We start from the raw sequence: 13467 nt of genomic DNA on the forward strand, positions 1-13467 counted from the left end.
GAATAATTTTATGAAATTCCTAGCCAAATGGATGGACCTGGAGGGCATCATCTTGAGTGAGGTAACACAATCACAAAGGAACTCACAAAATATGTATTCACTGATAAGTGGATATTAGCCCAAAACTTAGGATACCCAAGATATAAGATACAATTTGCTAAACGCATGAAACTCAAGAAGAATGAAGATCAAAATGTGGACACTGTGCCCCTTCTTAGAATTGGGAACAAAACATCCATGGAAGGAGTTACAGAGACAAAGTTTGGAACTGTGATGAAAGGATGGACCATCTAGAGACTGCCGTGTCCAGGGATCCATCCCATAATCAGCTTCTAAACGCGGACACCATTGCATACACCTTCAAGATTTTGCTGAAAGGACCCAAAGATAGCTGTCTCTTGTGAGACTATGCAGGGGCCTAGCAAACATAGAAGTGGATGCTCACAGTCAGCTATTGGATGTATCACAGGGCTCCCAATGGAGAAGCTAGAGAAAGTACCCAAGGAGCTAAAGGGATCTGCAACCCTATAGTTGGAACAACATGATGAACTAACCAGTACCCTGGAGCTCTTGTCTCTAGCTGCATATGTATGGAAAGATGGCCTAGTAGGCCATCACTGGAAAGAGAGGCCCATTGGACTTGCAAACTTTATATGCCCCAATATAGGGGAATGCCAGGGCCAAAAGAATGGTAATGGGTGGGTAGGGAAGTGGGGGGCTCTATGGGGGACTTTTGGGATAGCATTGGAAATGTAATTGAGGAAAATATGTAATAAAAAATATTAAAAAAAAAAAAGATACAACTTTAAGGCCGGGCGGTGGTGTCGCACGCCTTTAATCCCAGCACTTGGGAGGCAGAGGCAGGCGGATTTCTGAGTTCGATGCCAGCCTGGTCTACAAAGTGAGTTCCAGGACAGCCAGGGCTATACAGAGAAACCCTGTCTCGAAAAACCAAAAAAAAAGATACAACTTTAAAATTAAATACCCCGTGGCTTATTTTCAGTTGTTTCCTTCAAGTATCAATTTGAACACAACAGAATCAATGGGAGCTATGGCCACATTTATTTCTCCATAAGACATTGTCTTTTAGGAGCAAATTGTTGTGGGGAATCTTCTAGTTGACCAAAGAATAGGTAACTTTGGAGGAACTCAGATTGATAAGGCCAGTCCAGGTGAGTGGGGGAAAGGTCAAATCACACCTGCCACCCCAGCTAGCTTGTTAAGAACAATCCTGGTTTGATTGCCTCCAGAAATCCCTTTGGCCACTGCCTTTTCATTGGTCGCATCTGTCTGTGGAAAGAGTTCTGGACTAGATGAACTATTTCCATCAAAAATGCTCTCATTTTCTCCCAGATAATGAGTTCAACCTACTTATCTTATATCCAGGCAGGGCTTTTCCAATTCTGATATACACCATGATCACAAGCAGCGATTTGTCCATAGCGTATAAGATTTTACATAAGAAAAGTATACTATGTAATATCTGGACAGGATAAGTAACATAGGAGGTGTGATGTCATGGTCATCTTTATGACCCCATTTCTTAGTACATCCAACTAAGCCCAGTGATCCAAATATCATTTTGCATTTATCATGAATTGCTTTTCATTTGTCTGGTAGTCATCAAAGCCATAGAATCCTACACACTACAAGGAAACTACACGTTGTAGCTCTTCTTCATTTACATTAATTCTTCTTCAGATATCAGAGCTTCCCATAGACTTCCAATGAGCTATTTGATGTAGAGGTTCCAGTGGCCACCTGTATAATAAATGTGTTTGATTTAAACAGTACCCAAATAAGAGCCTATGGTATGAGAAGTGACATATTTTGGGTCCATAGGAAGAAATGTTGTTTGATAGAAGATAATATAGTGTTGCTTGTCTTCTAGAGTGCCAGATGATAGGTGGCTACTGCTGAGAACTATCACTAAGAGATGCTAATTTAGCCCAAGTTAAGGTAATTACCAAGCCAAGCCATATGTATCAACTCATCTAATGGTATCACAATCCTGATAGGTGTCACCAAATACATCTAAGTTAGATTTAAGCAAAGATTCATGGACAGAACATGATTGTTACAGTAAACTTTGTTCAAGATCTATAGTGATCATATATTAGGCAGTAATCAGAAATTATTTGGTAGTGTTTGAAGATATGAATATAACTTTTTACCTAAAGGCCTTCTAAACATCTGGATTTGAACACTGTGTGACTCTCATGGGCCTAGAATATAATGGCAAAACGTTGAGTTGTCCCATGAGTATCTGCTGAGACTCAAAAGATTTAAGCTGCTCATGCTGTGTGACTATAACTGTGACCTTGTGTTTCAATGCTCAGAATTAATTTAAAGTTATCTTATCCAAGATTCAGTAAATATTTCAGAAGTGGTCACCAAAGTACTTGAGATCAAAAGGAAAGACCTGACTGTTTTCCTAGGTCATGAAATTATGACCAATCTTCATGGGGTAGAGATGATTGTTTATTCATAATTTAATTTGGAACCTGGTCTTGGACTTGAAATAAGCCAGATGATGGAGAAGAGACTACCTTAGTCCCAATTGTTATAGTGCTTTTGACATCATTGAGGCCAACGAAATATGGAGCCATCATTGCGACTGCAGGTGTGTACTTCCTCCTGCCTCATAGCAGCTTGTGGCCTTGGGCATGGTACACTGCAATATGTAGAGGTGGGAAATTAAAGCAGAACTACTGTGAAGTAGATTTCCAGAATCAGCAGGCTAGCCGTGGCTGGACTTATTAGAGATGTTGCTGGTTTTGACTCATCCATCATTCTGTAAGTAATTCTTGCCCTCTTTCTTCTAAGTAAGCTTAAACAATGCACTCTGTTGAAAACCTTGTTCAGACAACTTGCTTCTTTGGTGATATTATTTTTACACATGAAGTGAATGGACCTTTATTTATGCCTAACTCCCAACAGGAAGGCCAGATGTTACTGAGAAGTACTTTCTAAGCCTTACTCTAGAAGAAAGCAACTGCACAGTAGGCTCTTATATCAGTGGTTTTGAAAAAGAAGCCTTCTCATCCTGGAGATTGACAGTGATGTCTAGAGACATTTTTCATCATCTTAGTTGACCTAAGAAAAAGAGGAATAGTACCTGAGTATAACGGTAGAGACCATCAATACTGATCCACCTCTAAAAGTAGATACTGATATTTGACTGTAATGATAACACAGAAGTTGATGGCTTCAATATATAAATACTGTAGAAGGAAGTAGTATGCTATTGTTTCTGGGAATCTGCTATGAGTTACATGACTTGAGTGAATTTAAACTTATCTCCAATTCTGGAAACATAATAGACATTGAGAGAAGATGTGGATCTATATTGCTTTGATAATTTTGTACCAATTATATGTAACACCTTTACAATTTTTCCAATTACATTCATTAAAAGTTTAATGGAACAGAACTTTTTTTTTTCAGAATTCTATCACTAGAGGTGAATGGATTTTTCATGCTGAGACATTTGCTGGTCCATCCTGCTGAGTGTATAAATTATTGATATGTTACAGTTCTGTTTTTATCTATCTGTGAAATAAAATTAATGATGAAACCAACATCAACATCATTATAAAAAGGAAAGGAAGGTTTTGATATAGCAATGGAAGTCGACAAACATATAATCTACTGAGTCATGTGATCACAATTAAAGATTGGACTTTACAAATAACAGTGCCTAGTGATACTTATATTTGATTATGGGCATCATTTCTGTTACCCTAATCTATATGAAAGTCCAATATGGTTAAGACATCCCACTGTGGGGTACAAAGTCTATAGTGCTGGCATTTTTCTTCCTACACCACCTAAGAATAGGACTTAAGGAAAATAACTTAATCTCATAAGTGTCCTCTTTTGTTAATATAGCTTAATTGTATTACACTGGCCCAGTCTACCTACAAGGTTATTGTAAAGCTCAACTTCAGTAAGAAAATAATCTGAATCTTTTGGTAGAATGGCAAATGAATGTGTGTATTATTGTGACCAGGCAAAGCCAGGCTACATAATCCTTTCCAGGACAAAAGTCCCTTCACCCTCAGTATTGAACAACAGGCAAGCATGTTTATATTCTTGCTTGGAATGAAGTTGAAATGGTAGTGTGCTGCTGTCCTTGCTATGAGGCAAATATTGCCTATTCAGTAACAAGAGTGTCTGGGAGACCGTGACTACTTAAGATCAGCATAAATTTCCAATATACTAATCTGTCTCCAGAGAATGACTTAAAAACACTCATTAATTTTAGCACCAAAATTTCAGAATAAGTTCTGATAATCCACAGCCAGATAATGACTTCAAGTTTAGAAACTTGTGTGAATGTAATTATTTAATTGAAGTTTTTTATTAGAAATTATATATTCACTACCACATCTGTACAGTGACAGACCCGATGGTAGCAGGCAATGGAAGAAATAAAAATTGTTTGATAACTAACGAAGAATCACCACTGATAATCTGAGATAGGTAATCCAATGTAACTTGTGTTTCTATACAGTAGGAATACTCCCACTGTTGTTGATGTCAAACCTACTCCAGTGGGAGGGTGTGACTTCTGCTTCCATTCACCACAATGAAAATGACTATGGTGAGGCATACCTCAAAGACTTGTTTGATCAAGCCATCAAACTGTCAAATGACACCATGGCTCTCACTATAGAAATGCGCATGATATTTGTAAGTATCTCACTTATTTCTGATGTCTTCAGCCAATGATTCTAGTATATTTCAGTAGAGATCTAGTATATTTCTGACAATACAAGTTTCATACAAAAAAAGAACACACACGCTACTGAAAAATAGGACAAGGAGAATGGCACAATTTTGTGAAATTACAAAGACTTTAAAAGAATTCAATGACTTAGACATGATTTTCCTCCAGTAACATGATGTTTTTCTTAAAATAAATTCTTAAATTGACAAGTGTAGCATAAAACTCAATAGTTATATCTCAGAAAGAGATTTGATTTCCTTATGTTATTTGCAGGAGGATGGTCTCTATTGGTGTCTTCAATTGGCAGAAATCCCATAGAAGAGAAGTGTAGGATAGTGACTTGCATAGAATGCAAAGAACAAATACAAATTGTACTGGTGCCAGTAAGGAAATATAAAAACAATATAAAGCCTCTTAGAAACTCCTAAATACCAGGGGTCATTGTATAGAAGTTTTGTAGGGGATGCTTATTAGAAAGAGGGCAGGTTTAGAAGGAACATGGTTTGTCACTTTCCAGTGGCTGCATGTTATCTGTTTGAAGCCAGGTGTTAATGAGGAGATAACCGAGCCAGAGAATGCATCTCTGCATTTTCAGTAGGCACACACTCATTCTATGCTCACTCACAATTTTCCTTTTATCCCCTCATGCTGTTACAGTTCTCCGATGGCTTCTCCTCAAATATGTTCAGAAAAATTGTAAGTACCTCACTGATTCTTATCTTCTTCAAAACCAACCAGCCAAAAAACAAACAAGAAAGCAAAGAAACAAACAAGTAACAACCCAGAATCTTCATACTATGATTTGGACTGTAATTTGAATGAGGAGAACCCTACAACAATTTTCAAGACTATTCCTCCAGAAGTTAAAGAAAACCATACTTAAAAAGAGAATAAGAAGGGGGCAATCTGACAAATCTTTGGGATATCTGATTGATGAGAAGGGGAAGAAGAGAAGAGGAGAGAAAAGAAAAGCAGAAAAGAAAAGGAAAGGAAAGCATAGGAACTTTAATGTGATTAGACTATAAAGCCTCAGGAATCATGTCTAAGAATTACAGTGGGGTGGAAGTCTTATGTCCCAGGCTTCCTCATCAGGATTCTAGCTCCAGTGTCTCTTCTCACGTGGTGTACTGCTGCTTTCCTATAAAATTTAACTGCATTTTAATGCATGTGCACAGGGACTACAAACATAAATAGGACCCCATGTCAGACAAAGAGAGGACACTAAGCTAATGGCCTTTTATGAACTCTCAACTGCTAGAAGTCATTGTTGATAGGTCTCAGAAGCCATAGTTTCTTTTGTTGGAGAGTTGGTTTAGAACTGAAACTAGATTTTTCTCTAACTGGTGGTAATATATTATGTGTTCAAGATCAGTAATGGCAAGAGAAAATGAAGAATATAACAGCATCCCAAGAATATCTGTATTTGAAATAAATATGTGTTTATATTGTCTTTTTAATCCTGAGATTTTTTTTTCTAGATAGGATTTCTCTGTGTAATTATGGCTGTCCTGGAACTTACACTGTAAACCAGGCTAGCCTCAAACTCACAGAAACCTGCATTCCTATGCCTCCAAAATGCTAGGATTATAGGTGTGTACCACAACCACCCAGCTCCTCAGAATATTTTATTTCTCATTATTGTCTGATCCCCTTTAATTCTGAACATTCTTAGTAATCCATTAAATTTTCACAAAATAGCTTTCATGAATATTACATCAAATGTATTTAAATACTATATTTAAATTAATATATTTATGTGTTTATGTAATGATGGATACATAAACATTAATTTCTATTTTATGTTTTTAATTGATATTTTTATTATTTTATGGATAAGTATTTCTTATCTAATTATTAATAAAGATTAATAAATTTATACTTACTATTAAAATTCTATTCAAATGTTATGTTTAACTTAGTATGGTACAAATTGTAAGCATTCAATGTTAGTAAAAGAAATATCTATAATTTTATAATACCTAGAAGCATTTCAATGTATACAAACACAAAATAAAGATTAATAAATACAGCTAAATAGAAACTATGGCATTGGGATCATATCATAAACAGATTTCCTTTGAAACATTTTATAATTATAATTTTAATATTTTCAGCTTTTTCCCACGAAACAAAAATTACTGAGGTATGAGAATAAGAGAGCATAGTAAAGGGGGGGGGCTGAGAAGTTAAAAATAATTTGATGAATACCAAGTTGAGATTACAAATTTAATAGGAAAATATAGGTAAAAGGGTAACTTTTCAAATATCCGCATTTCAGATTTTATGTAGTGCTCATGTGTAAAAAGAAAAAATTACAGAGCTATTGAATTAATCCATATGCTCATCATGGATTTATTTACTCAATCCCCAAATTGGAACTAACTCAGTTTCTATTTTACCTTTTTTAGGTATTGGATTTTCTTAAGGACCATAAGCACATGATTGAGACTCTCAACAGCTGCCACACATTTTCCCTCAGTGTTCCAGAAACCTGGGAGGAAGCCAGAAAGATCTCAGTGAGTCCTCGGGTCAGGGTTTTCACCTAAATAACTGAAGGGACACCTTGCTTTTGCCATTTCTTGGGTTCTTATAAACACTAAAATTAAACATGCAGAAGAATGGAATAAGAGTGAGCAATTAAAGAAAAACATCTATGAGGTAGGTGATGAATTATAAGCTAAACTAAATGTTAAAAATTATTGTAGGAGAATCATAAAACTCCATATGTGACCCAAAAATTTCTTATTATTTGGACATTATTTATTATTATGTAATAAATAATTATTATTTATTAACTTAGTTGGGTATCCCTGGATAAACAAAAACAAAAACAAAACACAAAAACATTTCTGTCTTTTCTTAAGGCATGGAACCACAATTGTCTTCATCATCTATCATTTATGTCTCCTCACTGGAGATGAAATTCTCACTACTGACTCTCACACAGACTATTCTTAATTCTCACAACTCTCCTGCTTCTGATTTTTCTGACTTTTGTACTTTCTACTGAGGCCTTTTCTGTACAAATTAGTCTTATATTTATATGTAAAGTTTCTATACCCTCACTTGTTATGAGGTCTACGTATCCCAGCAACTGCATTTATAATTTTTATGATCTTTTTCTTCTGATTCAATGCCATAATTTATCTCCTAATGAAGTAATTTGATGTCATTTTGAAAATAATAAGAACAGGGGAAGGAAAACGGTTAAAGAAAAAAGGTAATGTTTGTAAATGTTTTTAGTGACTTACTCAAGGACTAGGCAATTTCACAGAGTATTATTATTATTTTTAATATCACTGAAAAAAATTCCTCCTAAAAGCAACCTGAGTTAATAAAAGTGAGGATTTAAAAGATTAATGTAAGTGGTTCTTTTCCATGACTAGTAAGAATGGGTATCTGTTATTTATCCAATTCAAGCCTTCATTCTTAGTCACATGGCATCAAGCTCCCAGCAACCTCTATACCATCATCATTTGATGTTATCAAAGCTATTTGTACCATTGTACTTCTCCTGTCCATGCTGACAAATAGATGGTTCTGCTAGAACATCTATCACTACAGGTTACCTTCAATATATCTTTCTATTGTTATTCTAAAATAATCTAGTTATCATAATTTAGTATGGTTATGATCAGTCTAGTTTATTAGAATGGTTAATCCGAGTTAAATGATTTATAATTTGGACTGGAGGTATCTGTCTTTCTGAGTCACAAGCAAAGCCTCAGATGCCTGTGAACAAGCAAAACAGCCAAGTATGTAAATTTTACATGCAGAGCAGGTGGTAGATTTTATGTGGACAGCAGAATATGATAAGTATTCTAGATCATTACAAAAAAGTAGTTCTTTATATAAGTTGTTTCATTCTGGCAAAATATAAGTGAATGGTTGAAATTTATAGTTGTATATCACTTTTTATCCACATGAGTAGTTGTGTTAATTCATCCTTTCTAATTAAAAACATGCAACAAATTCTTGTTTATTTCATCTATCTCAATATCGTTGCTCCTTTTTGATGAATAGCTTGAAGACTTCCTGAAAATTATAGTCAGCATATTGAATTCCTGGAATAAACCGCTGTACCACCTAGAGACTGAACTCCACTGTATGAAAGGTGCCCCTGATGCAATTTTAATAAGAGCCAATGTCATCAGGACCCTAAACAGAGAACTTCTAGAGACTATCCTGATGATACTCAGCAAGGTAAGCACTCTTCCTGCCATCCACTTTACTCCTTCATAAATTATCTGACTTCTGTAATAAATGAGAAATTTTGATTCATAGCACTTCTCATGAATACAATGTAGACATTCCATCTTACATGCAGCTGCATTACAATGATGGACATAAAATGAAGCTGTTCTTCACAATCATTTGGAGAGTAACTTTTCTGAGCAAAGTGACATATCTTGATTATTTTATTCTCTCTAATCCCATTCACCCCTGGCCTGTCTACCACCTATTGAGAAAACTGTCAATAGTGTTTTCATTGTCCCTTGGATACACAAATCTACTTTCAGCATACAATTTCCTAGTCCTCTATCTAGTCATGAAATATCATACTTTAAACTTATTAATTTATTGTAAGAAAATGTATACATTTATCTCCAATCTAGCTTTTAGATTCCAGATTTGTAGTTGTCTGTGCTAGATCTATGGAAATCCATGTTTCTGGCCAACATTTTATAATAGTACTATTTCACTAAATATAATTTAATATTTAGAATGAGAAATGACAATAACATATAATTTGATGTAATATTAAGTGTGTGACTATGCTTTTGGTCATTAGGTTCATCCTGGAATGGAGGCGAATACTGACTACCCTTTATGGACAGATCTGGCATCCTTACAGGCAACTAACAAAGAACGTCAATTTTTTGCTCTTTATAAATTGTTTTACTGTCTGCGTGTTGACACATTTACCGTTGACCTTTATCTCAAGTACTTGATGTGCATGCTTTATAGTGATGACATCTGCACCTCTGTAAAGTTTTATGAAGATCCTTGATGGACCGTAGTTTCCAAGTTTCTTATCATTTTATACTTTTCAAGGTATGCATGAACATAATGGTTCTCTTTCATAAAATAAAAAGAGACACAAAAGCACCTTACACTATTCCCTTCCCTTAACATTCTTTCCATTCAATTATGCCTGTCATCTATATAACACAGGTGATGCCAACTTATGGAGTTGTGGGTGTAGGCTGAAAAATAGATGGCAATTCCATTCTGTGAGATTTGTTTTGTGTAATGGAAGTTTATAAGAAGGAATTTTAAAATTGTGGGAAGTCTCTCCATTGCGACACCTTTTCAAAGACCTCAAAGTGGCACATAATTGAAATAACAATTTTCACACAGATTTATTGTGGTTACATGTATTATATAGACCCAGAAAAACATGACTAGAAGGGATACATACCAGAGAGTTTAAAACACCCCTTCTTTATTAGGAGAGGATGAGTAGAGTTAACACTATGGGTTTCCTTGTAAGACGGCATTTGAAGAAACAGCCTCTCTGTAGCAAGAATACCAATAATGCCATTAAACAGAAATCATCCAACTCTAGAATCTGATACATCAAAAAATAGATTAAAGAAAATTCACAGTGGATATACTCAGAAAACATCTGTATGTACACTAAAATAATGTGTATGTTAATGTGACAGTAACCACTGGATCTTGGTGCCAGACAGGGCCAGCTTGGTGAAGAATGTGTCGCCTCTGTACAGGTGATGTCTTCAGGAAGGTTGGAAACTTCCAGTTCCCTATCTATCAGAGCATCTGCTGTCCCCCAGGTCAGTGGAGACAGACCTGAGTGTCTCTTGCTCCTGTTGTCTTGCCTCAATCCACTCTGTCTCTGGCACACCATGTAAATCAACTAGTCATAGATCAAGGGAGGGAATATTGAGAGATTGTACTCTAATAACTGTGCTTAAGAGGGAACAGCCCCCACCACCCACTGCAAGACCCCCATGCTCAGTGAATCATATAATAAAAGGCAGGTAATTGACCAGTGAAGGAGGGTAGTGACAGAAGAGGGTGCTGGAAACTAGGAGATATAACAGGGATGCAGCATCTTTGTGTGTTGGCCTGGGGTCACTGTCAGGATTATACAAGTCTCCATGCTTCTGGTCTTGATGATGCATACTTTAGTGTTTGTACTAAGTTACACACACTGACATGGAAATATTTGTATGCATGTATAAATGCATGCTGTTTCTCCATAAGCCAATTCAATTATATGATCAATAGATTTGGTTTAGAAGATGTAATGCATGGTATCTGAAGTGAGCTTAAGCGAAAGGGAGATTGAAATATTAGATACTACTCAGAGCCAGGAAGCTATAGAAACTATAGAAAGGCTCATACAATTCTCTTGAGCTGGCAGGATCATACTGAGCATGAGTACAGTCCTTGCTAGAAGTCTTACTTCCACCTGGTGTCTGTGAGGGATAAGCAAGGACAGCTGGAAAGGGGGCTAGACAAAGCTTTTGTAGGTCACTCACAAGTAGGGCCTGGAAAGAAAGCAGTGGAGAATACTGAACCCTAGGCCTTGCACATTGACTGACATATCCCACTTTGGTTGCTGAGGAGACCGTGGTTCTGAGGCTGCTAAACCACACGAAGACATATCTTCCTGGCTAGGCATCATGGGCTATGAATAAGGCTGTTGAAATACTGTTGACCATGCTGGGGCCTACTGCAGATAAGAGATAGATAGATAGATAGATAGATAGATAGATAGATAGATAGATAGATAGATAGATAGATAGATAGATAGAGATAGATAGAGATAGATAGATAGACAGAGACAGAGACAGAGACAGAGACAGAGACAGAGGTGGGTATTGTTGGATGGAGTAAGTATACTCTCTGGGGGCATTGTTAGAAAACTGAATATGTTGGGCAGCTGCAGGTAGCCCTGGGGAAGCAGGATTTAGTGAGTAGTTGGTATAAGGATAAAGGTGAAGTAATTGGAAGTAGAGGGAGGCTATCCTGTATGCTAGATTGCTGGAGATACTGAGAGAAAGTTTGGGGTGAAACAGAGCTGAGGATAGGCCAGAAAAAAAGCTGATGTGCTTTGGTAGAACATCATTTTTCTGAAAGAGTTGTTGTGATTATTTGCCTGCTGTGAGATTGTGCGATTATTCAAGTTGATGAGGAGTGGGTCGGGAGTAGAAAGCTATGTAGTTATTGAGATTAATGCTGAACAGTACCAGGGAGAAGACCCTGGTCAGGCTGGAGTGAGGTGACCTGGTTGTGCTTGTCTGAGCCACTTTGTGCCACACCTGGCCTAGATAACATTCCACTATGATCTTTACTGCTATAACCTCTGGTAAGGATGTAGATTCCGTTGAGGCATCTGGACTGGTGACAGAGCCAGACAGTCTGGACTGAGCCAGCTGAGGCTGTGTTGCTCAGGGACATGGCTCCAGGGGTTTGAGGTCACTGTCTGTGCTTCTCTGGCAGCTGCTTGAGCTCTGGCCCAGAATTTCAGTTTTTCCATATGTCATTTAGATATCCTTTCTGGCAGACCACTTAGGCAGACCATCTCTCTCAGACCCTTTGGTATTGTCTCTGTTTTCCATTGATTTACACTTTCAATGAAATTCTAACCAAGCTATCATTTCAGTCCATACTTGCCTTATCACTCTTGAGAATTAATCTCTGTTCATTAAGATGTGCCCAGCCAAACATTAGGTGAACCTCAGAGAATCCCTCAGAGGAGGAGGGGAAGGATTTTAGGAACCAGAGTGGAGGGCAACAGGAGAGCATGGCACACAGAATTGGCTATACAGGACTCATAGAGTCTCTCAGAGACTGAAGCAGCAATCACAGAGCCTGGGTGGGTCTGCACTGGTCCTTCTGCATATGTTAATTTTTATTGGGTATTTTATTTATTTATATATCAAATGTTATTTCCTTTTCCCGGTTTCCATTCCAGATCCCCACTCCCATTCCCTTGTCTCCTGCTTCTATGAGGTTGCTCCCCCCGCCTCCTGCATCCCCACCCTGGCATTCCCGTATACTGCATCAATGAGCCTTCACAGGACAAAGGACCTCTCTTCCCATTGATGACCAATAAGGCCATCTTCTGCTACATATGCAGCTGGAGCCATGGGCCAATCTATGTATACCCTTTGGTTGGTGGTTTAGTCTCTGGGAGGTCTGGGAGGGGGGATATGGTTGGTTGATATTGTTGTTCTTCCTATGGGGTTACAAACACCTTAGGATCCTTCAGTCCTTTCCCTAACCCCTCCATTGGATCCCCTTGCTCATTCTAATGGTTGGCTGTGAACATTTGCCTCTGTATTTGTTAGGCTCTGGTAGAGCCTCTCAGGAGACAGCTAAATCAGGCTCCTTTCTGCAAGCACTTCTTGGCATCCCCAATAGTGTCTTGGTCTGGTGTCTGTAATTGCGATGGTTCCCCAGGTAGGACAGTCTCTGGATGGCCATTCCTTTAGTCACTGCTACACATTTTGTCTCTGTATTTCCTCTCTTAAGTAATTTGTTCTCCATTCTAAGAAGGACTGATGCATCCACATGTTGATGTTCACTTTTCTTGAGCTGCATGTGGTATATGAATTGTATCTTGGGTGTCAAGAACTTTTGGGCTAACATCTACTTATCACTGAGGACATAGAATGTATGTTCTTTTTGGATTGGCTTACTTCACTCAGAATGATATTTTCTAGTTCCATCAATTTACCTATGAATTTCATGAATTCACT

General features: G+C 37.4%; 1 protein-coding gene across 2 annotated transcripts; it reads left to right on the forward strand.

Moving 5' to 3' along the window:
• Positions 1–2765: 2765 nt before the first annotated feature.
• On the forward strand, positions 2766–9743 carry LOC110308615 (prolactin-7C1). 2 transcript variants are annotated; one of them, XM_021181040.2, is made up of 6 exons: positions 2766–2796; positions 4517–4695; positions 5390–5428; positions 7141–7248; positions 8756–8935; positions 9525–9743. In XM_021181040.2, exons 1-6 carry the CDS (start codon positions 2766–2768, stop codon positions 9741–9743), a joined length of 756 nt encoding a protein of 251 aa, XP_021036699.1. The 2 variants fall into 2 exon arrangements, with proteins under 2 accessions (XP_021036699.1, XP_029324511.1); XM_029468651.2 differs by lacking the exon at positions 5390–5428.
• The last annotated feature ends 3724 nt before the right edge of the window (positions 9744–13467 follow it).

This window comes from Mus caroli, unplaced genomic scaffold (genome assembly GCF_978045245.1).
Source record: "Mus caroli unplaced genomic scaffold, Mus_caroli_1 scaffold_15, whole genome shotgun sequence".
NCBI classification, from domain to species: Eukaryota; Metazoa; Chordata; class Mammalia; order Rodentia; family Muridae; genus Mus; species Mus caroli.

Bases quoted from the DNA above. Each gene is read 5' to 3' on its own strand.
- LOC110308615 (XM_021181040.2), top strand. From the start codon at position 2,766: ATGTTGCTGGTTTTGACTCATCCATCATTCT. The intron at 7,249-8,755 runs GTGAGTCCTCGG...TTTGATGAATAG, and splicing joins AGGAAGCCAGAAAGATCTCA to CTTGAAGACTTCCTGAAAAT. The intron at 8,936-9,524 runs GTAAGCACTCTT...TTTGGTCATTAG, and splicing joins TCCTGATGATACTCAGCAAG to GTTCATCCTGGAATGGAGGC.